The sequence below is a fragment of the Arvicanthis niloticus genome, chromosome 8, assembly GCF_011762505.2.
Source record: "Arvicanthis niloticus isolate mArvNil1 chromosome 8, mArvNil1.pat.X, whole genome shotgun sequence".
Lineage (NCBI taxonomy): Eukaryota > Metazoa > Chordata > Mammalia > Rodentia > Muridae > Arvicanthis > Arvicanthis niloticus.
This window is the reverse complement of record NC_047665.1, coordinates 22,475,316-22,501,586: the sequence shown is the minus strand read 5'-3', so window position 1 is coordinate 22,501,586 and position 26,271 is coordinate 22,475,316. Positions and strand designations below refer to the sequence as shown.

At 43.9% G+C, this 26,271-nt stretch overlaps 1 protein-coding gene and 1 long non-coding RNA gene across 3 annotated transcripts in view; one reads left to right on the top strand and one right to left on the bottom strand.

Annotated features, from left to right (window-relative positions):
- Nucleotides 1-3,255: 3,255 nt before the first annotated feature.
- Nucleotides 3,256-4,567, bottom strand: LOC143443299 (uncharacterized). The gene is made up of 2 exons (XR_013112144.1): nucleotides 4,433-4,567; nucleotides 3,256-3,608 (listed from the first exon to the last, which is right to left on the bottom strand). It is a non-coding gene; the product is annotated as an uncharacterized LOC143443299 (long non-coding RNA).
- Gcnt2 (glucosaminyl (N-acetyl) transferase 2 (I blood group)) overlaps nucleotides 3,575-26,271 on the top strand; it is a 108,134-nt gene continuing 85,437 nt past the window's right edge. The window contains exons 1-2 of one of the 2 annotated variants that reach the window (XM_076939153.1): nucleotides 3,575-4,739; nucleotides 5,181-5,341. In XM_076939153.1, coding sequence (XP_076795268.1) covers nucleotides 3,821-4,739; nucleotides 5,181-5,326 — 1,065 coding nt within the window. In that variant the 5' untranslated portion in view covers nucleotides 3,575-3,820 and the 3' untranslated portion in view covers nucleotides 5,327-5,341. Of the gene's footprint in view, nucleotides 4,740-5,180; nucleotides 5,342-26,271 lie in introns of those variants that run through there. The other variant, XM_076939150.1, reaches the window with a different exon arrangement.

Below are 26,271 nucleotides of genomic sequence, written 5' to 3'. Positions count from 1 at the left end.
CTTGGCAAACAAAGTGTCTCTCCCTTCTACTTCCTGATGGCTCTCTATCCTTTCTCCTGACTTTCCCTTACTCTCTCTGTGTTTTCTTAATTATCCTATGTTCACTTTCTGTCCATTGCTCTGCATCTTGACCTATAATTGACTTTATTTAATCCTGTTTACAATATTCAGGGAAAGGCTCTTAGATTAAAGGTGTGTGCTGAGGCTGAGCCACACCCCAACCAAAACCAAGGTTTTGTCCCCCGTAAATAACGTAAATAACGCTATTTCCAGATTCACAGTGTGCTCAAATATCCTGCAACTCTCTAGCTGCAACCAAGCACCAGCTACTACCTCTGTGCCTCCTAACCAAAGGCAGAGAGCTGTGACATCTAGGAATGGTGAGATGACTCCAGTTGCCCTCACTCCTGGAGTATCTGCAAGGGGTACAGTGAGGCTAAGACTAAGTGAGGGGAGGGCCAAGTACAAGGCTGACGTCATCACCTAGATAAACTAGGAGACAAGACCATGGGAATGGTTGTACAGGTTCAGGCAAGCATAATTAGGCGTTAACATCTGCATTCACTCTTCCCCACAGACAAGTTCGTTTGAGGCGTGCGATGTCTACCTGGAGGGATTTGAAAAATTAGTGCAAATTAGAGAAATAGTTTTCCTCTTAGGAAAGTTCTTCTTTGGCCCCTGTATTGAGGAAGTGATACGTTCTACAGCGTTCTGGATGGACACCATAAAGGAAGCGATTTGTGTTGGAGTCACGCAGACAAGACTATCTACAGCTAAATCACACAGCACAACCAGTTCCTGTAGCAACTAGAGACTGGGAGTCCTAAGGATTTACCCACAGGCCATTTGTAGAGATCATTCCCGAGACCTCCGATGCGGGTGACACAGAGCTGGGAACCAGCTCTCGATCATAATCAGCTGTGGTGGGGAATCAAAGCTTCCAGGATGCTGGCCTCGTGTGCTAAAAGGGAGATCATACAATGGTGACAGGAAGCCCTATGATGGGGAGGAACCAGCATCTCCCTAACTGACAGGATATAAACTCGTGTCTTCCTGTTTGTTTTGGCATTTCTTTATCTTTTATTTTTGTTTAGTTTACTATCGGCCGTGTGTGTGTGTGTGTGTGTGTGTGTGTGTGTGTGTGTGTGTGCGCGCGCACACACACGGTGTGGCAGCGTACACAGATGAAAGAAAAACTTTCAGAAGTCTGCTGTCTCCTGCTACCACGTGGGTCCCAGGGATCAAACTCCAGACATCAGGCTTTTCAACAAGCGCCTTTGCCCAATGAGCCATCTCAAGAGCCCTTGGTATTTTGTTTTGTTGTTAATATTGGGAATTGAACCCATGGGTTCCAACACACTAAGTAATGGTCTACCACTGAGCTACACTGGGGATTCTTCTATATTTTTAATCAAAATGTGTATGTCTGTGAGTAGGGGATCAAATCAAAGTACAAAATATGAACTGTTTCCTATGATAGCACATTGGCTCTATTATTAAGATACAGTGGGAAAACAGGTATGTTCAGTGTAGCACACAGGCTCATATATCTGTCTTACAAATTACCCTTGTCTGGATTCTCTACCAATGTGAACAGGGAAGCTGGGACACAGAAGCTGAGGCATTCAGTCAGTGTCTATCTGATCGCTGTGTACAAATGATGCTGAGGGATACAGACAGATGAGGATTCATGAGTACATCAGAGATGCCCTTTTGCACCACATGCCTCCGGGTACCACATGATACAGGACACATAAATGGATTCCAACATGTACTACATATACTTGGCGTGAACGCAAGGATTTCAAATGAAGAGGTAGTAACTATGTCGTTTTCTGGAAGTATGGGCTGTTAGGGGTTCTGCCTTCTGCTTTGTGTGTGTGTGTGTGTGTGTGTGTGTGTGTGTGTGTTTCTTGTTTGTTCTGGTACTCTGCCACTTCTGCTTCAAATTCATTTGGTAAAGAATTCTTTTTATTCATTGTCTGAGGCTTATTCTTATGTTTGACCTAGGATGATAAAACCCTTACACACAAAGACACACCTTTTAAACTGTTTGCAAATCTGAACTGGATATAGTGACACACACTTGTAGTCCCTGCTACTTTGGGACAGAGTAGGAGCTGAGCCGATCTCCATCAAGATTACTATGTGAAAAAAGCCACTCTGCAGAGGAAGACTGGACACCCTTTCTTACCACAGCTTCATTTTCTGAATAGAGCATGTACAGAAACCAAGCTCTCCCCACGCCCCACCCCTTGGAGGGAGGGGACTATAAAATACCATATGCTGCCTGTCAGGATTCTCTGAGGATCTTTTCTCAGCTCCCTAGAATACATCTATTTTGGGGCAAGCCTTGCCCATTTATCCGTTTATTTCTACCTTCTGTCTGATTTAAAAGGTGAAATGACCCTGCCCAGCTGCCAGGATTTTCACCTGACCTGTATGTACTGTGTACTTCTCTCAAACACCAATGACGTAGTCCTGGTCCCTGCCCTGCCCCCTTTCTCTTTTCTTTCATTTTTGTTTGTTGGTTTGGTTTAGTTTTTCAAAACAGGGTTTCTCTTTGTAGCCCTGGCTGTCCTGGAACTCTCTCTATAGATCAGACAGGCCTCGAGTTCACGGAGCTCTGCCTTCCTCTGCCTCCCTCTGCTGGGATTAAAGGTGTGTGTATTGTCCGGCTCTGAGTCCGTTTCTAATTTCGTGTATGAATGAGACTTAGAAACTCAAAAGAAAGCCTCAGTTTCCCCAGAAAAACCGAAGAGGCCAGGGTAGAAAACTCAAATGTGGTCAGTCATTAGAGGTCAACCTGGACGATCAATAACTGAAGCTTCCGATTCTGGGAGTCTGCGTCTAATATTTAAACCCCACTTGTCTCCTCTCTCTTACTTCTCTGTCTGGGCATCACAGTACTCTGCCTGTATCCTAAGTGGGGAAAACATGAAACAAACTTGACATTTAGTAGCTGTGGCCTCCATGGAATCTGGGGTTGACAGGAAGCTGCCAATCCTTTGGGATATTTTTATTTTAAACAATTAGCCTTTACTCCGAGTGTCTCAGTTGCTTCATCTAGGGAGTTAAATGGTAATGTCCTCATAGTAGTTAATATGCCTTTTTAAGGACTTCCCTAGCAGAACAGAAAATTAAGCCCTGGAAAGAATTTGGCACAACAGTTAGTCATCCGCCTTGCTTTAAAGCATCCACAGCTGGTACAAAGAGGGGCGGGGAGTATGGGTGGAAAAAGGCCAGGTTAAGCAATTTATTGTCAAGCACGACATTTTTTATTGACAGAGTCTCTCCAGGCAGTATTCACATGCTCCGAATTGAAGCTTTTAGCTGGGCAGAGCTGGTTAAGCAAACAAACCAAGTCATTTGAATGCAATGATTAACAGGAAGCCAGGGGAGCGGGCACAGTTCACAGCCTGCCACTGGGAGAAGAGGCTTGGTTCCGAGTTCCAGAGAGATGCCTTGCCCGAAGGTCACTGATAGTGACTTCCATTTGAGGACAGGTAGGGTCATTGCCCCCTGGAACCTCCCTGGGGCGGGGCATATTTGTGTAGTAATTAGTTGTAAGTTACTTGGAGACTGGGCAGTGGAGCAGCTTCAGAAGTCTGTCAATGAAAAGTGAAGATATAAGCAAGCGAAGAAGAGGAAAACAAGAGAAGAAAGAACCAAGAACTGTACTCATCAGGACCACATCCGTATAGGATCAGACCCATATCTGTGCAGGATGATACTGGGACTTGGGAAAAAAGTAAGTTAAAGGAAGCTTTGCTCCAATTCTGTCTCTCAAGACACTTTGCTCATTTCCTGCTTTCGGAAGATGGGCTCTTGGAAGTACAGTCTTTTCAGCCTATCTCTTATTGCTGCCTTGACGTTTATATTTATTTACAATAGCAAATTATGGGCGAACAATCCATTCCCAAGGGCGGTTTCCAATATTTCGGTCTTAGCAGAAGTCTGTTTTCAGATGTTCAATGGGGAGAGGTTTCATACAGTGGACAGCGCACGGAAAACTACCCTGGAAACCTTCACCTGTTCCGAGTACAAGGTTCAAAATCATTACATAACAGAGACTCTCTCTGAAGAAGAAGCCCCATTCCCTCTGGCTTTTACACTTACTATCCACAAAGATTATGACACTTTTGAGAGACTCTTCAGGGCAATTTACATGCCCCAGAACATCTACTGTGTGCACGTGGATAGTAAGGCAACAGAGACCTTCAAAGAAGCAGTGCGTCGGTTAGTAAGCTGTTTCCCCAATGCCTTCCTGGCCTCTAGGATGGAATTGGTGGTCTATGGTGGCTTCTCCCGGCTCCAGGCTGACCTGAACTGCTTGAAAGACCTGGTGGCCTCTAAGGTCCCCTGGAAATATGTCCTCAACACCTGCGGACAGGACTTTCCTCTGAAAACCAACAAAGAAATAGTTCAGTACCTGAAAGGGTTTATCGGGAAGAATCTCACCCCAGGGGTGCTGCCTCCTGCTCACGCAGTTGGAAGGACCAAGTATATTCACCAGGAGCTGATAGACCTTAAAAATCCCTACGTGCACAATACAGCAAGATTAAAAGCTCCTCCCCCTCACAACCTGACCATTTACTTTGGCACTGCATATGTGGCCCTCACACGGGAGTTTGCTAACTTTGTCCTCAAAGACCAGCGTTCACTGGACTTAATATCCTGGTCCAAGGACACCTACAGTCCTGATGAGCACTTCTGGGTGACACTCAATAGGATTCCCGGTATGTATATTTTGTTTCTCTCACACTCATCTTCGTCTCAATAGTGTTATTTTTTTAAAAGAGACTTTGTCTTGCTATGCCCAGCCCAGGCTACCAGGCTATCCTGGAACTCTTGAGCTGTCATGACTTCCTGGATAGCTGCGATTACAGAGATTTCAGATGAGCCACTGTGTCTGTCTTCATTTTCATTAATATATATGACATGGTCGATGCCGAATAGGCTTCTCAAAAGATGGTAACTTTTATTTTTTCAAGACAGGAGTTCTCTGTACAGCTCTGGCTGTTCTATTCTGGAATGCACTCTGTAAAATAGTCTAGCCTCGAACTTGGAGATCCTCCTCCCTCTGCCTCCTGAGTACTGTAATTAATGACATGTACCACCATGCCCATTGGTAAAATAATAATAATAATAATATAATAATAATAATAATTATTTAACAGAACAAACTTCTTGGGCTGGAGACATGGCTCAGTGGTTAAGAGCCCTGACTGTTCTTCCAGAGGTCCTGAGTTCATATTCTCAGCAACCACATGGTGGCTCACAACCATCTGTATTGGGATCTGATGCCCTCTTCTGGTACGTCTGAAGACAGCTACAGTGTACTCATAAACATAAAATAAATAAAATAATTTGAAAAAAAAATCTTGGCAGTTTCAAGTGTTAGCTTTTGAGTGCGGGATATTTATTTGTTGATTTTTTTAATTACTAGTTTTATTTGCAAACCATGATGAGTACAATGTGCTTTGATACTAGCAAACGGGATGAAGTGAGGGACAAGCTCCTTAGCATACCTTGCTTGACTGTTATTTGGGGGGGAGGGGCTTTTGGAAATTGCTGTCTTAGTGACATACAGTCACCCTGCTGTGCGGTGCTCTCTGACCTAGTCCTCTGTCTGTCTAGGGTTTTGTACCCTTTGATCAGCCGTTCTCTATTCCCTCTCCACAGATCCAAGTCCTCTCTCCTATCAGCTACCGTTGCTGCTTTGTATAGGGTCCATGCATCTGTGAAATTATACAGTGTTTTGCCTTTCAGTGTGTGGCTTTGTTCAGTTTGCATAATGTCTGCCTCATCCATTCGTGTAGCTATGAATGACCGGACTCCTCCTTTTAAAGGGCTGAGTACGTTCCATTTTGTATGTATACATTGCTGTTAAAGTTTTTTTAAAAATACAGAAATTCTACTCGCAGACTGGGAGATAGGGCTCAAGATTGTTTTATAGCTGATGAGAAAGTGGATTAGCAGAGTCAAGGTGAAAACTTGCTTGTGTGGTTTGGTTTTGCTGATCTACCCAGCTTTGGGACCAAAGACCCATCCTAGATGTATGTTTTCTCTTGACACAAGGCTAAGCAAACACTAATTATGAAAAAGGGAAAAAATTAAACCTAATACCTATTTTAAAATAACACCATTATGAAGCAGGGAGAGGACAAACATATCATTAATCCCAGCATTTGGGAAACAATGGCAGTGTGATGGTTGGTATATGCTTAGCCCAGGGAGTGACACTATTAGGAGGTGTGGCCTTGTTGGAGTAGGTGTGTCACTGTGGGTGTGGGCTTTGAGACCTTTACCTTAGCAGCCTGGAAGTCAAACAAACAAACAAACAAACAAAAAACCAAACACTTCACTTTTTTTCTTCTTAGGAAGGACCAAGGGGGGTGGGGAGAAAGATGTTCAATCTGAAAAAGACCGGAAGTATCTTAATGACAAACTTTGTTACAAAAAAAAAAAAAAAAAAAGAATAAACACCATAGTGGAGGGGGAAAAGTCTGGGGTCAGTGGACAAAAGATGGCAGAAGGGGAGGGGCTGAAAATACAGCCAGCAGTTGTGTGACACTAAGCAAAAGCCAGGGAGGCAGAGGCTGAGAAGTACTGTAGAGGAACCCCTGTGTTGGACACACACATGGCCCTGAGTTTCTTCTCATCCTGCACCCGAGATTCCATGTCATGATGTCATTTTATTGAACAGAAATTACCAGCCACACCCTGACTTCTCTCCATGATTCAAACGATAAACCTGGGCTTCTTTTGGTCCCCTGGTGGGCAGTAGTATCAGCAAACCAAGAGAAACCAAAGGCACAGATTCGTGGAACTTGAAATCTTCCAAGAGTCAGACCCTGAAATAACTTCTGCATTTAGTGGGTGGAAGTTTCCCTCCTTGTGTCAGGACGCTGTCTGGTCATGCCAGCGTTTTCCTACCTAAGGTAGGCCTGCTCCTCAGCCTGGGTCATGGTGGAAGTCAACTAAAGACCTAGGTTTCTGTCTTGTGTAACTGTGAGTCTGCCAATGCAGAAATCAGAGGCATTTCTTTGGCAAGGGCTCTTAGAGTGATGTGTGGGTCTCTGGACAAGAGGATAAACCACTCTGCAGGTCACGGTGATTGGAGGTTCTCAATGATGGCAGAGGGACAGAAGGAAAGACTTCTCACAACTGGAGAGGATCGAGGTAAGGGAGTCCAAAGCACAGCATCCCAGGATAGCTGCGAGTGTGACCCAACACATTTGTAGATGACAAGGTCATGTCATGATGTCAAAAGATTGGTCACTCCTGAACCAGAGTGAACAAAAAGAATATTCAATCTCAAAAAGGCTTGAAAAAAAAAATCTTAATTAAAAGATTTGTAGTCTAGGAAGGTGGAAGCGAGAGAATCAGGGGTTCAAAACCAGTCTTAGCAGCACAGAAGTTCGAGGCTCACCTGAGACTCCAGTTCAAAAATGAAAATTTGGGGTAGGCTCAGCTTGTAAAGTGCTTACCATACAGGCATGAAGACCAGACTGTGACCCTTGTCAGCCACATAAAAAAGCTAGGTATGGCAGTACATAACTGTAACCTCAGTGCTTGGGAGTGGGGAGGGAAGGATCCCTGGTGTTCTCTGGCTGGTTAGCCAACCCGCAGGAACTCCAGGTTCCAGGAGAGACTCTCTCTCAAAAAAATAATGTTGGGAGGTGCAGGAGGCTGGTGAGATAGCTCAGTGGTTAAGAGCACTGGCTGTTCTTTTGAAGGACCCAGGATGAATTCTCAGCACCCACACAGTAGCTCAGAACTATCTGTAACTCCAGTTCCAGGGGATCTGCCATCCTCACATACACAGAGACACACACGCAGGCAAAAACACCAATGCACATAAAAATAAGTAAATCTTTTTTTGTAAAGAACGTTTCAATTAGCATTGACTTCTGACCTCTATATGTATGTGCACAAGTTTTTTAATAAGATTTAAAAAAATTCGGACTGTCTAATGAAAGAAAAAGATTGAACCAACCCCAATTTTGGAAGAAAATCTAGGATAACAGGTTCTAGAATCTCACGTTCATGGAGAATCAGAACAACATTGCTAAAGAAAATTTAATGCTGACCACGTGTCTACTTTTACAGTTCAAAGGAGCCTCACTAAAGCAAATGGTAAACTCGATATAACCTCCTAAGTGTGTTAGTAACAAAACAAGCATGTTCCTTAAAAATATCACTTTTCCACATGCCTGGTATGGCCAGTGTGGCCTGTCACAGATAGAGCATGATGGCCCACACATCAGTCCTTACTGTCATAAGGCAATGGTCAGCTTGTCCGTCTTTGCTCTTTGGATTTGCCTATTTCTTTTCCTTGAATTCCAGGGTTCTCACTTGCTGTGTGATGCACTGATCTCTGACTCAGACTTTCTTCTCTTTTCCCCTAGTGTCTGATTCCGTGTTTGGTCATCTCTGAATGTCATTTGCATGTTCTCAAGGGACCTGCCTTAGATCATGTAGGAGAAACGCAGCAAGATTGCCATATAGATGCTGTCTTAGGGATTTACTGCTGTGAACAGACACCATGACCAAGGCAACTCTTATAAAAGACAACATTTAATCAGGGCTGGCTTACAAGTTCAGAGGTTCAGTTCGTTATCATCAAAGTAGGAACATGGAGGCATCCAGGCAGGCAGAGTGTAAGAGGAGCTGAGAGTTTTACATCTTCATCTGAAGGCTGCTAGCAGAATACTGACTTCCAGGCATCTAGGATGAGGATCTTCAAGCCACAATGACACACCTACTCCCACAGGGCCACACCTTCTAATAGTGCCACTCCCTGGGTTGAGCAAATACAAACCATCACAAATGCCTACCTAAACTTATGCTTCAAGTGGGGCATCTATTAAAGCCCATGTGGCAGCATCTTGTGGTTTAAAAGCAGGAGGCAAAAACATGACTTCCCACACAGAAAGCCTTTGAGAACTTTGTGTCTACTCGGTTTGACAGGGAGAAGAGGTGAGCAGACAGAGAGTTCACCCCTGCCTTTAGAATATCACGCAATAAACTTTGGTCACCACTGTGAAGTAAAAGTCCCTGATACCCAAACGGGAACCATATTGTTCTTAAGGAGTATCGTTGTCAAACATTGTTGTTAAGTCTCCATGTAAGTTTCAGTTTTCTAAGTTTAATGTATCCTGCAAATCACATTTCTTTTCCAGCCTACCGCCAACTTGTGGCCTAACGAGGTAGACTAACTCCTTGGCCTTGCTAAACTCCAAAACCTGTGATGTATGATTGCTTTTTGCCTTATGAAAAGTGTCTTCCCGGATACCTTGAAGACATGAAGTATTCTCATCTACCCTGCATCCCCCATCCTTCTGTCCAGCTGCTGATAACACACTTATCTACCCCGCAGGCAGCCTTGAGCCCTGAGTCCCCAACTCTTCTGTCCACGTCTTATCTGGATAACTGTCTTCTATCAACCCCAACCCTTCCCCATGAAAGGGACCTAAAAAGCTGGTAAGGGACTACTCTCTGAAATCCCGACTTTGGAGGAGGCATCCGGCTTGCTTACCGGATTGGATTGATTTCTTTTCTCAGCTCTAACTCTCACTTCTTGGTCACCCTTCTCTCATCCGACTAACTTCTCCTACCCAGGCCTCTCTAATCCAGGGCACAACAGGGTGACTTTTAGTTCACTGTGCTACTGGATTGTGAGTGACTGACTTCTTATTAGGGAAGAGAACTGCAGGTAAGCCTGAATGCCAAGCTCGCTCAGCTGCTGTTTTCCCTCTAGGCTTCTGACCATTTGCCTGCTGTGTTCCCTCTGGGCTACTGATCCTCAGAGTTGATTGGCTCCACCCTGATTGGGAACTCAGGGCGCATTGGTTTCATTGGTTATGATACCCCTTAGCATTGCCCTCTTCAAAAATGATCGATACTTTCTGCTTTCCTTTTTTTCTTTTAAGATTTATCTATTTTATATATGTGAGTACACTGTTGCTCTCTTCAGACACACCAGAAGAGGGCATCAGATCCCATTACAGATGGTTGTGAGCCACCATGTGGCTGCTGGGAATTGAACTCAGGACCTCTGGTAGAGCAGTCAGTGCTCTTAACTGCTGAGCCATCTCTCCAGCCCTGATAGTTTCTACAGTTTGCACTATCCATGTGAGTCAGCTTTCTGTTGCTGTGACACAACACAGATATTTATTTGTATTTTTACTGTGTTGTCGTTGTTGGTGTTTGGTTTGGGGACAGGTCTCACTACAAATCCCTGAACACACAGCTATCCACCTGTTCCTGCCTTCCAAGTACTGGGATAATCACACGCGCACACACACACACACACAAAACAAAACCATATCACCACACACTTTAAAACACTGGTTGTACATAATAGTTATTTTCACGATGTCCTCTGGGAAGGAAAGGTTTATCCTGCTTGTAGATTACAGCCCACTATCAAGGGAATCAAGGCAGGACCCAAAACAGAAAACATGGAGGAACACTGCCCATTGGCAGGGCTCTCCATGGCTTGCCACCCTGCTTTCTTATACTTGCCAAGGGGTGGCACTGCCCATACTAGGCTGAACCCTTCCACATCAGTCATTAATCACTAATCAAGAAAATGCCCCTATAGACTTGTTTTGGGGACATCATGATGGAGACATTTTCTCAATTGAGATTTCCCTCTTTGAAGCAAGGTGACTTGAGTTTGAGTCCAGTTGACACATCATATATCCTTCTCCGCTTTCTGAAGAGTTCCTCTTATACCTTCATGCCTTACACGTGTGTGATGCATATACGTATGCATGTAGATGGGTACATATACATATTCATTCCCCATGAAAGAAAACATGTAATACTTGTCTTTCAGAGTGTGACATTGCTTGGCATAATGACCTCTAGTTCCACCCATTTCCCTACAAATGACACAATTATATTCATCCCAACTTCTATTCTTTAGAGCTGAATAAAACTCCATTGTGGCTAATAGCACATTATTATCCATTCCTCTGTTGGTAGACATCTCAGCTGGTTTTGTGTCTTGGCTCTTGTGAGTTACACAGCAGTAAACGGATGTGCGAGAATCTCTGTTGTATGCTGAGTTAGATTCCTTTCCTACATTCCCAAGAGTGACATAGCTAGATCACATGGTTGTATTTGAGGAACCTCCGTACTGATTTTCATAGAGTCCATGCCATCTCCCATCCTCTCCAACAGGACTCTTTTCCCCTCATTTTTACCAGCAGTGGGTTTCTTGATGATAGCCAGACTGACTAGGATGAAGTGGAATAACAATGTAGTCTTGATTTGCGTTTCCCCAAGAGCATTTATGTAAAGTAGTCAAGACTCAACTTACCTTGCAGTATCAGAGGATTTAGCCCACGGTCGCCTGGATCTGTTTCTGGGTTTGTGAGAAGACCGAGCATCAAGGTCAGAGGTGCACAGCGGAGCAGAGCTGTTTGCTTCATGGTTAAGCAAAGGAAAGGATAGTTCAGGGACTAAAGCTGCCCTGTAGTGGCCTTTCTCCACCAAGGTTTCACCTCCTGAGATTTCTGCCACCTTCCAATCTCCCATTGATGCAGTGATGGTTTGCCGCAATGGCTAGTTGAAATGACTTGCATACATTTTGTGGACCTTCATACACTGCAATGGAAAATGGGTTGAGGTGGCTTCAGCGTTATATCAGTCAGTAAAATCCTTGCCTTATAAGCACCAAGACCCGAGTTTGATCCCCAGAAACATGGCCTTGCTGTTTAAAGGCAATTGTGGTGGGCCACCCTGGCAAGTGCTGTTGGGGGAGCTCCCTGGGGAGCATCTGACCATCCCACTTAAATACTTGCTGAAATTCAGGGCAGTAAGAGACCTTGCTTTTAAAAGGAACATCTAGACAACACCTGAGGAAGCACACCAAGAATGTCTCACATACCTGTGCATTCCCACCCGCGTGAACACACAAAGAAAATGAAACTGGTTGAATAATATGATCGTGTTGGCCCTTTCACCTTTTAGGGCCTCAAAGAATCAAACAGAGACACAGTGCAATTTTTATATTGCATTACTCCTCTAAGCAGCAATTCCTTCCTTCCTTTATTCCTTCCTTCCTTCCTTTTTTCCTTCCTTTCTTCCTTTCTTCTTTCTTTCTTCTATTACTTACTTACTCTATTGATTGGTTCTTTGACACAAGGTTTCTCTGTGCCCTGCCTGTCCTGGAACTGGTTCTGTAGACCAGGTTGGCCTTAAACTCATGGAGATCCACCTGCTTCTGGGTGCTGGGATTAAAGGCCTGTGCCATTACACCTTGCTATCCTTCCCTTCCTTTCCTTCCTTCCTTCCTTTCTTCCTTCCTTCCTCCCTCCCTCCCTCCCCTTCCTTCCTTCCTTCCTTCCTTCCTTCCCTCCTCCCTCCCTCCTTCCCTTCCCTTCCTTCCTTCCTTCTTTCCTCCCTCCCTCCTTCCCTTCCTTCCTTCCTTCCTTCTTTCCTCCCTCCCTCCTTCCCTCCCTTCCTCCCTTCCTTTCTTCCTTCTTTCCTCCCTCCCTTCCTCCCTTCCTTCCTTCCTTCCTTCCTTCCTTCCTTCCTCCCTCCCTTCCTTCTTTCCTTCCTTCCTTCCTTCCTTCCTCCCTCCCTCCCTCCCTTCCTTCTTTCCTTCCTCCCTTCCTTCTTTCCTTCCTCCCTCCCTTCCTTCCTTTCTTCCTGCAGTGACCTATCTTAATATTATCATGAAGAGGTTAAAAGCAGATTGACAGACCCAACAACATGGCTCAGTGGGGAAAGGCTCTTGCCATCAGGCCTGTTGACCTGAGTTCAATTCCCAGGATCCACATATATAGACATACCAAATGAATTTTTTAAAAATTAACTTTAAATAATAGATGGAAAAAAGAGGAAGAAACTTAGAGTTGGGGCCCAGGGCCACTGCTGTCAATTGAAATGCAGTTTAAACTTTATGAGGACTATCGAGTGGGTCCACAGACAACCTATACATCTGCTTACTCTGCACAGTTAGATGGTACTCATTGGTGGGATATCATCATCATGACCGTCAACATCATGACCATCTTCACCATCACCATTGTTGCAGTGCTGAAGGTGACACACAGTCCTCATAGCTGCTAGGCAAATGCTCTCCCACTGAACTGCACAATGGAAGTTAGCAACCAGTAACCCTGGCTTAAAGCCTGGCTCTATCAGTAAGAGTCTTCATCTTCAGGCAAGACAGTTAATTTCTCTGAACTTAATTCCTTCTTCAGATTCTGAGGATGAAATATCTCTTTGTAAGGCTGATAGAAGATAGGTTAAACAGTATCCAGCCAGGCGGTGGTGGCACACACCTTTAATCCCAGCACTTGGGAGGCAGAGGCAGGATTTCTGAGTTCGAGGCCAGCCTGGTCTACAGAGTGAGTTCCAGGACAGCCAGGGCTACACAGAGAAACCCTGTCTCGAAAAAAACAAAAAAACAAAAAAACAAAAAAAAACAAAAAAAAACAAAAAAAAAAAAAAAAAAAAAAAAAAAAAAAAAAAACCAAAACCAGTATCCAAACTGTACCTGGCAGGTTGTAGGAACTAGTTTGATGCTAAAAGATGAAAGAGAGCAAACATGAATTTCTTTTATTTTCTCTTTCTTCTTCTTCATTGTTGTTTAGTTTTTGTTGTTTTGTTTTGATTTGATTTGATTTGTTTTGTTTGAGGCAGGGTTTCTCTGTGATGCTTTGGCTGTCCGGGAACTTGTTCTGTAAACCAGTCTGGCCTTGAACTCAGAGTTATGCCTACCTCTGCCTCCAGAATGTTGGGATTAAAGGTGTGAGCCACCATGGTCTAGCAAACATGGATTTCTTACTGGTGACTCTTGAGGGTTTCATATTGCTATTCTAAAACTTCTTTGCAAGATTAAGGAAAAAAACAATGCCCATACATGTTTGGTCTGGAGGTGTTAGGTAAAGATCATGATTAGAACAGGGAATGTGGTCACAGGGGTGACACAGGTGTCTGGTCTTTTTTTTCTCCAGGAGTAGCAAGCACTCTGGTTGCTGGTTAAAGCCTCTCCTAAGAGCTTAGGCCCCTTTACGTCATTGCTCCAGACAAACATTGGCTCGTTCCGTTCTGGCACACCCTAGTTCGGTCCGTTCTCCCTTGGTTATGGAATGCTCTTTATCTTTACTGCTCATTCCAATCAGCTGCCCTTGAGAGTCAGTCAAAATGTCACCCCTCCATTCCTTTCTCCTCCCTCAGGTCCATCCCCCACCCCATCTCCCCACGCCAGGACTTCCCTATGATACCTCCATTTTATTATGTATTATGAGATTTATTATCTCAGTTCCTCCTACAACAGGTTCCTGTGTGGCCTGCCCACCCCAGATGTGAGGCAGTAAACTGAATGTCTGTCACCACACTCTACACCTCATCAGCCCGACAGATGCCAAACACTTGTGGAATGAGGAACATGATTAGGGTGGATGAGAGCCATCATTCCTCTCAACAGGCTTGTTTTGCAGCCCAGGATTCAACTAATCTCAAGTGGAAACCAGGCAACAGCAGAAACAGCATCCTGTCTTTCCCTTCTTATTATTCCCTAGAGTCTAGGGCCTAGACAATAGGGTACAATCATATAACCGTGTTACACTGTTGTTATTCCATATCAGAGATTTAAATTCATCAGAACTGGTTTAAAATCTACAAAGGATGTTTAGGCTCTGGGTGGATACTATGCCAAGGTGTAGAAGGGACCTGAGCATCTGCTGACTCTGGTACCTACAAGAAGGATCCAGAAGTCAGAGCTCCACAGGCACCCAGAAACAGTTGAACTGTTCCTCCCATCTTAGAAATATTGTCTACAAACATATTTTTTCCCTTTTCTTGAAGAAAGTTTATCTAATGAATTTTTCAGTTCTGGCCCAAGTTTTTGTTTTGTTTTATTTAAATAGGGATGAGTCCTATCCTCCCATGTCCTCCCCACACAGGCTTCTTTTAAGGACACACCCTTTGCTACCTGTGTGATATCTATCATTCAGAAAACACTCTTGGGAGTGTGGGTGATCCGTGGGACTTCTCAGTCATCATCAGACCTCTCAAAACAAACAACCCCTCTTCATGAATCTGAAGAGTGAAGTTATGTGCTTTTCATTACTGTCTGGAAAAGTGGGGAGAAAGGAGAAAAAAAAAAGCATTCCTGGAATTTGCCTGAGTGATTTTGGCCCTGTGAAGCTTCGATTTAAAATATCCAGAAAATGTAGTGGAAGTGGGTTGTTTGGCTCTGACTTGAAATCCTGAGTAACTGCTGTTCCCAGATAGACCACTATGCCGGCCCCACACTTAGTCCTTATTTGCTTTGGGAAAAAAGCAATTATTAATGTTATTATTATTAATTATTAGAATTATTAACTACTCTGTGCTGGGGACTGAGCCCACATGAGCTCCTCAGGTGAGCCACCTCTTCCTTCCTGCCACCTGTGCACGGCCCCACTCAGGTGGCGAGGCCTTGTTCCCTCTGCCTCTCCCCCCACACCTTTTACTGCCTCCTCTCCTTCCTGTAGGGCAGGGCAGAGGTTTAGGATGGTTAGACACAGGGATTTTCTGTCTTTGTGAGTTCACCTGTGTTGCAAGAGAATCACCATAAATTCAAAGCTAGCCTGGTCTGCCTAGTGAGTTTCAAGCCAGCCAGGGCTACTTAGGGTGACCCTTCCTGAAAATAGATTAAGGCCTCCTCCAAAGGAAGTCTAGCCAAGTATGATGGTTCCTGCCTGTAATCCCACCCACTGACAGCCACTTCCCACACCAGCCCTCATGGAGGATCACATTTTTGGGGAGTTTTGTAAGAATGGAAGCATACAGCTGGGGCTCCTTTGAATGGGAGCGCTGTCACTCAGGCATGGCTCTGAGTTCATCCACGTTGGAGCTTGAATCTGTTCCTCAACCCTCCTGTGCTTCACAGCATTGTTCTGAGCAGAGGTGCATGGCTGGCTGCAGGGATGGCTTGGGGGTGCAGGGCTGACTGCAGAGGAACAGGGCTGGCTGTAGGGATGCAGGAGAGGGTTGATTCCAGGGACACAGGGATGGCTACAGGGTAGCAGGGCTGGCTGCAGGGCTGCAGGGATTTGTGAGAACCTTGGTTTGCTGACAAACACTTGGGCTGGTCCTGTTTTGTCTCTGGAGAACGATGCTGCTATGGACATTGCTGAACAATTTGGGGGGCCACATGCTTTCATATCTCCTTAGTAGACAGATAACAAGAGTGGAATTGCTGATCCATATGTAACATTTTGTTCAACAACTTTGCAGTGGAACACAGGACCTCACACACAAAAGATAGGGGCTTACTCTAAGTTTCACCCCAAACCCCAAATGTGGCTACATTTCTGTTAAAAATTAGATTCAGGCCAGCCGGTGGATGGCTCATGCCTTTAATCCCAACACTTGTGAGGCAGAGGCTGACAGATCTTTGTGAGTTTGAAGCCAGCCTTGTCTACAGAGAGTTGCAAGACACCCAGGGCTATGCAGAGAAATCCTGTCTCAAGGAAGAAGAAGAAGAAGAAGAAGAAGAAGAAGAAGAAGAAGAAGAAGACAAGGAGGAAGAGGAGGAGGAGGAGGAAAGGAAGAATGAAGAAAGGAAGGAAGGAAAGAAGAAAGAAAGAAAGAAAGAAAGAAAGAAAGAAAGAAAGAAAGAAAGAAAGAAAGAAACAAAGGTAATCTACAATGAAATGAAATTGTCACACTGAATGTGGTGGCATACACCTGTAGTCTCAGCTATTTTGTAGACGGAAGCAGAAAGACAAAGTCAAGGTTAGCCTGCACAACTTGAGGGGAGGGAGGGACAGAGGAAAGAGGGAGAAGGAGATTAATTGCCCAACATTATATAGTTAAGGGTGAATTTAAGCTTCTGCCTAACCAGGCAATTAAATAAAAAATAAGTTAAATAAAAAACAACGCAAGTCATTTGATGCAGACAGAGCACGTGACTACTTTAACCAGGCACCTTTCTGTGGATTTATAGGAACCAAGCAGCCTGTTCCCTCTTTCCATAAAAGCCTGTCTTCAGTCTCCTCCTAAATCCTGCCTCTCGCAGCTCCCCAGCCCTGAGCTCCCAGGCCTGACCTGGGATTCAGGCAGTGTTTGTGGCTTTTGCTATTTGGTTTCCTTCATCTCAGCGCCTGTCCCCCGACTACAGTTTTCTCTTTAATGTGTGTTAATATTTGTTTTGATAGAGTGATTATTATATATTATTTATTTATTTATTTAGACAGCTTCTCATGTAGCTCAAGCAGGCCTCAAACTCACTACATAGTTAAGGTTGGCCTTAATTTTCTGAAGTTCCTGATACCATCTCCTATACGCTTGAATGGCAGGTAATGTCACAACACCCAGGTACACGTTCTTATCCGTTCTTGCTGCTTTGACAGTTCTTAGGTAACTTAGCTTGATAATTTTGGGACAATGTCTGTTAGCTTTCCACACACATTTGCTTTACTTTGGATATTCACAAATATATCTCTCCCTCATTTCCTTCTTAGGAATAAAATCAATTTCAGATTCCTGCAATAGTTACAATTCTAACCTCCTTTTAAGGCCAGGGGTAGTGGTTCTCTCTCTCCATGGTGCACTTGGACGTCAGAGGCAGGCAGGTCTCTGAGTTCAGAGTCCGACTGGTCTACAGAACAAGTTCTAGGATAGCCATGGAGTGGGGGGAGAGACAGAGAGAGAGACACACACATGGAGTGGGGGAGAGAGAGAGAGAGAGAGAGAGAGAGAGAGAGAGAGAGGAACAGAAAGAGGCAGAGACAGAGAGACAGAGACAGAGAGAGACAAAGACAGAGAGAGACAGAGAGAATTCTAACATCCTTCCAACCCTGGTGAAAAATAACCACTCATCCTTGAATATTTTTTCCATTCAAATACAGGCCATGCAAAGCTCTTTTTGGGTGCTTCTGTCACTCGAAAGGGCTCAGTCCTGCTCTGTGAAAAGTCCAGTTTCCCTACTCTAATTGGGCAAAAGCCAGGAATGGGATTTCCTTTGGTTTCTAGAACAATGAAGGGAGACAGTGTTAAGACAGAGGAAGAGCTGGAGAAATGGCTCGGCTCTGAAGAGCATTTGCTGCTCTCTCAGAGGACCGGAGATCAGTTCCCAGCACCTATAATCTGGCACATCACAATAGCTATATCTCTTTAGCTCCAAAGGATTAAAGGCCCCTTCAGGTCTCCATGGCCACATTCACATCTTTACATAAAGGGAGAAATGAAGTCAAGGAAAAGGCAGAGTTAGGAATCCAACTATGATTGTAGGTCACTGTCAACAAGATACAGGGAGCAGCGGTAGAAGCCTACACTTGCTGCCAGCAATGGAAACAATGCTGTACTTCACACATCGAGACTGAGTCTCCTCTGTGCATGCAGATGTGCAGATTATTAGCAGCCTGACCAGTAGTATACGCAACAGGCAGAGCCCAGGACAGTTGGAGCCCCTGTCCCACCAATATACGAGGGGTCCTAGCTGCACATTCTTGCCACTGTGGAGACCTTATTTTCTTCATACTTGATTGTACTGCCTCAAGCTATAAGCCAACATGAATCTTTCATCTTTATATGAATGCTTGTTTTTTTTTTTCTTTTTTAGTTTTAGGCAGGGTCTCCCTATTTAGCCCTGACTGGCCTGAACCTCCCTATGTAGATAAGGCTAACCTTGAACTCACAGATTGCCCGACTCTTCCTCCTACATGCCAGCATTAAAGGTGTGCACTCAGTTCTTACTGCTTTTTGTTTTTAAAGGTTATCTATTTTATGTCTATGCATGTTTTACCTGCACGGGTGTGGTGACCACAGAGTCAGAAGAGAGCTTTGGAGACCCTGGAATTGGGGTCTCAGATGGATTCAAACCTACTATGTAGGTTCTGGAAACAGAACTAGGGTCCTCTGTAAGAGCACCCTGTTTGATGACAATGGCTCCCACAGCTCTTCTGTTTGAAGGCTTGGTGCTGTTAGTAGAACTGTTTGTGAAGGATTAGGAGGTGTGGCCTTGTTGGAGGAGATTGCCACTTGGAGAGGGCTTTGAGGTTTAAAAAGCCCATAGCAGGCCCAGTCTCTCTGCCTGTAACTTGCAGATCAGATGTGAGCTCTCAGGCGGTCCTCCAGCACCACAGCTGCCTGCCTATTGCTATGTTCCCTGCCACGATGTTCATGGACCAAGCCTCTGAAACCATAAGCAACCCCCCAATCAAGTTCTTCTTTTTATAACTTGCATTGGCCATGATATCTCTCCAAGGCAATAGAAATGTAACTCGTCTAGGCAGCAAGTGCTCTTATCTTCTGAGCCGTCTCTGCAATTCCTTCCAAGAAATGGAAACCATTAAGAGGTGGCTGTCATCATTTTCTATTTGCAGAGAAGGAAGCTGAGTCAGAAACCAGCATCGTCTTGCTTAATCTAACAAGCCTCCAGAAGGTCCTGTAGCTCAAACAAAATATTTAGTGAAGATACTAATATTTGAATGACCAGAAAATATCTAAAGATTTTAATGAGTTTCAACTTTTGTTACTAAAAATGAATGATTATACTTGAAAGATATATAAAATTCTCCTATGTGCCATCTGAAACAGTCAAACTGCCCCATCATAATCCTCTCTCTCTCTCTGATTCTGCAATTACATAAACATTTCCAAATGTGTCCTAGCAAAGGGTCTCCTATATAGTCAATAGACACTTGTTACTATTTAGTCTACAAACCCAATTCCAGATCCTCTGGTTTTGAACAATGCACACAATGGCTTACACAAATCTGCAATCTGATCTATGCCTTCCTTTCCTTCCTTTGTTCTGAATAATAACACGGGGACTTTTTATACTTATTAAAATCTTCAGGCACTAAACTGAGCAGATTCTGAGCTATTCTAACTCCACAATGCTGGCCTTAGACTTTTTCCCAGCCTACTTCCCTGCCACATGGACATGTGGTCCATACCCTGCCATCTTAGTCTCATTCTGGTGTCCCTCACCTGACACTCTCCCTCCCTCTCTCTCTGGGCATGGAAGTCCTGTCTTATTCTCTCCTGCCCAGCTACAGCTCTATTATTATTATTATTATTATTATTATTATTATTATTATTATTATTAAAGTCCTGTCTTATTCTCTCCTGCCCAGCTACAGCTCTATTATTATTATTATTATTATTATTATTATTATTATTATTATTATTATTATTAAAGTCCTGTCTTATTCTCTCCTGCCCAGCTACAGCTCTATTATTATTATTATTATTATTATTATTATTATTATTATTTACTTTATTCATATGAGTACACTGAAGCTATCTTCAGACACACCAGAAGAGGGCAGCAGATCCAATCACAGATGGTTGGGAGCTACTATGCGGTTGCTGAGAATTGAACTCAGGACCTCTGGAACAGTAGTCAGTGCTCTCAACCACTGAGCCATCTCTCCAGCCCCCTACAGCTCTTTATTTTAACCAATCTGAAGATGGTAGAGAACAGTGTTTTACAAAATACTGAGTCAGGTGGTGCTTCATAATAATGATAATACCAAAGTCTGGACTGCAACCAGATCTATAGGTTCAAAAATCCACAACTGAATATACCATGTACAAAAACATCCCCTGCCTTGAGCTGTGTGCTTAGCTTAACCTGAAACAACTCCTGTCTGTCATTGGTGACCTGTTCATCTTTGAAAAAATACAGGTCCAAGAATCTTCATAACTAAGTTCAGTTTAGTTTTTGGGCAGCAGGCCTAAAGAAACAATGTTGCACCAGCCTGCAGTGTTTATTTGACTTTATGGTAATGTGGTTACTTTTTATCATTTGGTTAAGAACCGTGCCTGCCAAGTTTTTCCTCTGTAAAGTTAAATGATAGTATTTCATGTTTGTTATGAGGTAGTTAGTATTTTATAGACAGATAATTCTAGACTTTTTAGATGTCCTGTTCGACAGATGCTCGGTCCCATCTCATTCTCTTACAGATGGGTTTGGATTCACACAATCATCTCCTTAACAATTGCTAAATCCTGTTTTTCTTTAAATTCTTCATTCTCTGTGAATTAGCTGGCATGGAGTAGCAAGGCAGAGCCATCCTGGATCCCCAAGTGTTTTATTTATGTTTCTACAGACTTGGGATGCTTGTTCAGTCTGCAGATTACAGTACATTATAATTTCTACTTACTTGCCTGCTCAGATTGTTCCAGTCCTAAGCTGGTTGGAGCCCTTCAGTTGCCTCCTATATCCTTTCAGCAAATCCTCATTGTTCTTCCTGTCCCAGCACAACATATACAAGGCAGAATTAACATGTGGCCAGTGTAAAAGGAAATGATAAGGAATATTGGAATACCCAGCATCAGTAACAATGGAATTTTACTCATTTGTGTGTGTGTGTGTGTGTGTGTGTGTGTGTGTGTGTGTGTTTTGAGACAGTACTGGCCTGGAGTTCATAGAGATCCTACTGCCTCTGTCTCCCAAGTGCTGGGATTAAAGGTATAAGCTACCACTGCCCTACCTGAGATTCTTTTTTTTTTTTTTTAAGATTTATTTATTTATTTCATTTATATGAATACACTGTAGCTGTTGTATTCAGACACACCAGAAGAGGGCATCAGATCCCATTACAGATGGTTGTGAGCCACCATGTGGTTGTTGGGAATTGAACTCAGGACCTCTGGAAGAGCCGTCAGTGCTCTTAACCGCTGAGCCATCTCTCCAGCCTCCTACCTGAGATTCAAAAAAAAAAAAAAAAAAAAAAAAAAAACCAAATAGAAAAAAAAATAAGTAAGAGAAAATGCTTTGTTGACAGAACTCCTGGAGAACAAGGACTTTAGGGCTTCAGTTAAATATTATAGCTATGTTAATATGACCAGCAAGAACAGGGCTATCATCATGCTGTTTGTAATCTCAACACTCAAGAGGCTGAGACAGACGAGTGGATTCCTGAGAGTTCCAGGGCAGTCTGAGCTACATAGTGACAGGGTGACTCAAATAGAAAAAGAAAAATCTAAAAGAAAAAAAAAGGAGAGAAGAGTGGAAAAAGAGAGGAAGGGAGGGAGAAAGGGAAGGAGGGAGGTGGGAGGGGAGAAGAAGGAGGGAGGGGAGAGGAGGGAGGGAGGGACAAAAGGAGGGAAGGACAGAAGGTGGCAGGGAGGGAGGAAGGAAGGAAGCAAGGAAGGAAGGAAGGAAGGAAGGAAGGAAGGAAGGAAGGAAGGAAGGAAGGACAAACTGGGTTGGGCTTACTGACAACCTGAAATGAGTGTTAGTGACATTGGGTGATCAAACTGCTGTCTAGCACTGGGGACACTCAAGCATTCCTCTGATGAGGAACCCGAGGCTTTAGTTCCCCTCCTCACTGGCAAGCCCATCTAGAGCCAGAGTTCACTGACATTCTTTTTGTTTTGTTTTGTTTTTTTGTTTTTTGTTTTTTGTTTTGAGACAGGGTTTCTCTGTGTAGCCCTGGCTGTCCTGGAACTCACTCTGTAGACCAGGCTGGCCTTGAACTCAGAAATCCGCCTGCCTCTGCCTCCCAAGTGCTGGGATTAAAGGTGTGCACCACCACCGCCCAGCAGTGGTCACTGACATTCTTTATGTAGATCAGCCCCATCTTGGGTGACTGAAAGCAGGGTAGGGTCAGAAAAGGCCCTATGGATGCTCCTCAGTGAAAGGATGTATTTTCTTGTTAAAATGGCAACTGTTCCTGAGAGAATCTTAGTATAGCACGTCAATAGCCTTTCTTCCAGGGGTCCCAGACATTCTCTTCACAAGGTTGAAAAGGGACACCTTTAGCAGAAGTGATCACTCAGCAGATGTGTGAGACTGACAGAGTGTACCTGAATCCTGAAGGTAGAAGCTGAGCATCCGCTGAGCCAGGATGACTCTGACGTAGAGGACTGTTGTCTGCGGAAAGAAAGGAATGGTGTATTAACTTCTTTTATTGGTTTTGTGACAGTATGCCTGGCAAAAGCAATGTAAGAAAGAACAGGGTGTTTTGGCTGACAGTTGGAGGAGGTGTAGCCAGCCCATCGTGGCACAGAAGACGCAGAGGCAGGAGCGTGGGAGGGCTGGTCATCTTGTGTCCAAAGTCAAGACAAGGGAATGCTGGGGCCCATCTAGCTTTCTCCCTTTTCACTCCTTATCTCGTCTCAAATCCCAGCCCATGAGATTATGAAAACTGCCTCTGACTTCCACCCTCATGCTGAGGCACATAAAGTCACAGGTAAATAAATTAATATTTTTAAAATTGCTGTGTTTAAAGGGATACAGCATGCAACTGATTTTTCCAGGAAAAGAGAAAGCAAGCCAGCACCTTACAAATCTGTTGGTCACAAGGGTCAGAGAATGAGTCTGGGGACAAGAAATTCTGCCCAAGCATGGGAAACTGCCACTCATTGCTCCATAAGCCCCCAGAGACTTCCCGTTTGAAAAGTCAGGCCGGACTGTATTTTTGAGACTTAAATAAAAGTATCTCTTCCTCTTATTTCTGTTGCCTGGTATATGTGATGTGATGTGTGTGTATGTGTGTGTGTGTGTGTGTGATGTGTATATGTATGTGTAGTGTGTCTATATCAATAGTATGTGTTTTTTTCTGTGTATTTGTATCTGTGTGGTGTGTGTGTTTGTGTGTATATGTATGTGTGGTGTGTATGTGTCTCCATGTGTATGTATGTATGTATGTATGTATGTATGTATGTATGTATGTCAGTTTCTTTGGCTGTAATGTGCCAAGTAGTCCCAATTTTAGTTGATGGCTGGCCACTGGCAAACACAGCTTCTTAATTGTTAATCTTAATGGTATTATCAGATCACACATTATATATCATTCAGGATTATATTTATATATGTGGATATTTGTAGATTACACAATAGCTAGAAGAAGGTTAAAGAGGCCTGCAGACAAGTTTAAGGAGTTGTAGGAGGCCTTCCTGGAGGCAGAGGCAGCTAATACAGACTCAAAGGCAACTCACTGCACATGGTGAGACAAGGTGTTACTGAATCCAGTTTGGAAAGTGGCCAGTGGTGACCAGAGCTGCGCTGCTTGGGATGCAAGTCCAGCCATGCCTCAGGGTTGAGTTGAGCTGCAGCAGGGAGGTACAGGACCATGGAGGCCATATTGGCTCGGGACCAGGTCCAGTTGAACAGATGGATGGATGAGCAAATGGCAGCTGAAGGATGCTGCATTGGTGCTGGGGACCAGGCTGACCTGAAGCCACAAGGACAGCTGGGAATTCTCTGGAGGCTCATTGCACACATTAGGTGGTCAGATTCAGAAGGACAGAAAGATAGGGACAATTGTGGGGACCTTAGAAGGAGTGCACGAGAAAGAAGGGATGCCTGAACTGCTGACAGAGTCAGGAATCTTCAGGCCAAATTGCTCACAAAGTGTCTGCGTTTTCCAATAGATATCTTATCGAGGGCCGTAGTTAACTGGGCTTGACTGATATATAACCTCAAGTTCCCAGTACTCTCCTCTCATTTTGAAATCTAAACCCCACCCTTCATAATTCCATCTGATAACTTTGTTTACGCAAGAACATTTCTTAACTTTTATCATTGCTGGAAACTACATCTCTGAGCAATGTGTTAAAAGCATGTGCGTGTTTATGCATGTGATATATGTATGTATGTATGTATGGTGTATGTGTGTGCATGTGTGGAAATGTGTGTGTTTGTGTGTATGTGTGTGTCGTGCCTTTTGGCAACTTTTAGACATGTACCTTAACAGCCACCCAAACCCCACTTGTAAAGAAACCTAATTTAGATTCTGATTTGCGAAGCCCACAGCACAGCTGGATATTTTTATTCTCCCCTTGAGCATTTCTCTATTAACCTTTGTGTTGAAGATCTATGTTAAAATATCATTTAATAAGCTCCAACTCTGTTTCATACAGACTCATCCCAAACATTTTTTTCTGTAGTGAAATCATCTTGGTTTTGCTTAGTGGGAGTCCCTCGCAGGAAACGGAATGCTTCAGGCTTCTGTGGAGGATGGAGCTATGCCTCTGTCCCTGACACCAATGACAAGATGACAGATCAGTGGGAGCTGTTGTTATCCCAGTATTAGGTGGCTTCCTCTTCATTTTAAAAAATAAAGATCCCCCTTTTTTAAGGTATCACAGCCTTCTTCGGGCTAGTGTTTTGGACAGGTTCTCAGGTCTATCTATATTTTTAGTTGGTTGGTTGGTTGGCTTCTATATGAAACCACTCTACTTTGCTAACTGTGCAAATGTGCTTTCAGGAATATCACTTATTGATCTTAGCTATGGGTGCTGCTAGGCAGGTGTGGTGTCTGTGTTCAGTGAGGTACAATCATCCTGTTCTGTATTTGTGCTCAAAATGGGAACCAATGGAGTGATGCAGAGCCCACAAGCCACCACTTTACACCCTCCAGAGTAACTCTGAGCTGGGTTCAACAGTTTTACAAGCTGCTGAATGTAAGCTAAGGATCCATCCTCCATGACTCTCAAGCTTGTTAATATGCCACTAGTGACCTAGCATTCTGAATATCAGGAAAATGGGGGCCTATAATTTCCTCTAAGGTCAGTGATCAGCCCCTCATCACTCATCTTTCCTGGCTCCTGTTCCACAATCAGGTTGTCAAGTCCCTCTATCTCCTTACAGAATCCAGCTGCCTTAAAGGGCCAGTGCCTCTGTTTGTAGTCAGAGTATCCTTTAGGATTAGGTGTTGACTTCCTGATTGAACTGTTTCTCAGCTTGACATTGTTCACTGTAAGGGAGGTGGTGGCTGTGTAAGAGGTGGTTGATGTCATAAGAACCATGGTAGAAAAACACAGAGTAGTCCCTACTTTGAAAAGCAGCCCTTCAGGGAGGATGATCTGACATGTGGTATCCATAACTATTAATTATTTGAAGGGGGCTGTACTGGCTGGTTTTGTGTGTCAACTTGACACGAGCTAGAGTCATCAAAGAGAAAGGAACCTCAGTTGAGGAAATGCCTCTATGAGATCCAGCTGTAAGGCATTTTCTCAATTAGTGATCCATCAGTGGGGGAGGGCCAGCCCATTTTGGATAGTGCCATCCTGGGCTGGTGATCCTGGATTCTATAGAAAAGCAGGCTGGGCAAACCAGAGGATGCAAACCAGTAAGTAGCACCCTCTGGGGTCTCTGCACCAACTTCGGCCTCCAGGTTCCAGCCTTGCTTGAATTTCTGTCCTGACCTCTTCCAGTGAGTGATGAACTATGTTCCTGAAAGTGTAACCTAAATAGATCTTTCCTCCCCAACTTGCCTTTTGGTCATGGTGCTTCCAATGCAGCAATAGAAACTGTAACTAAGACAGGGATTTATTCTTTTTTTTTTTTTTTTT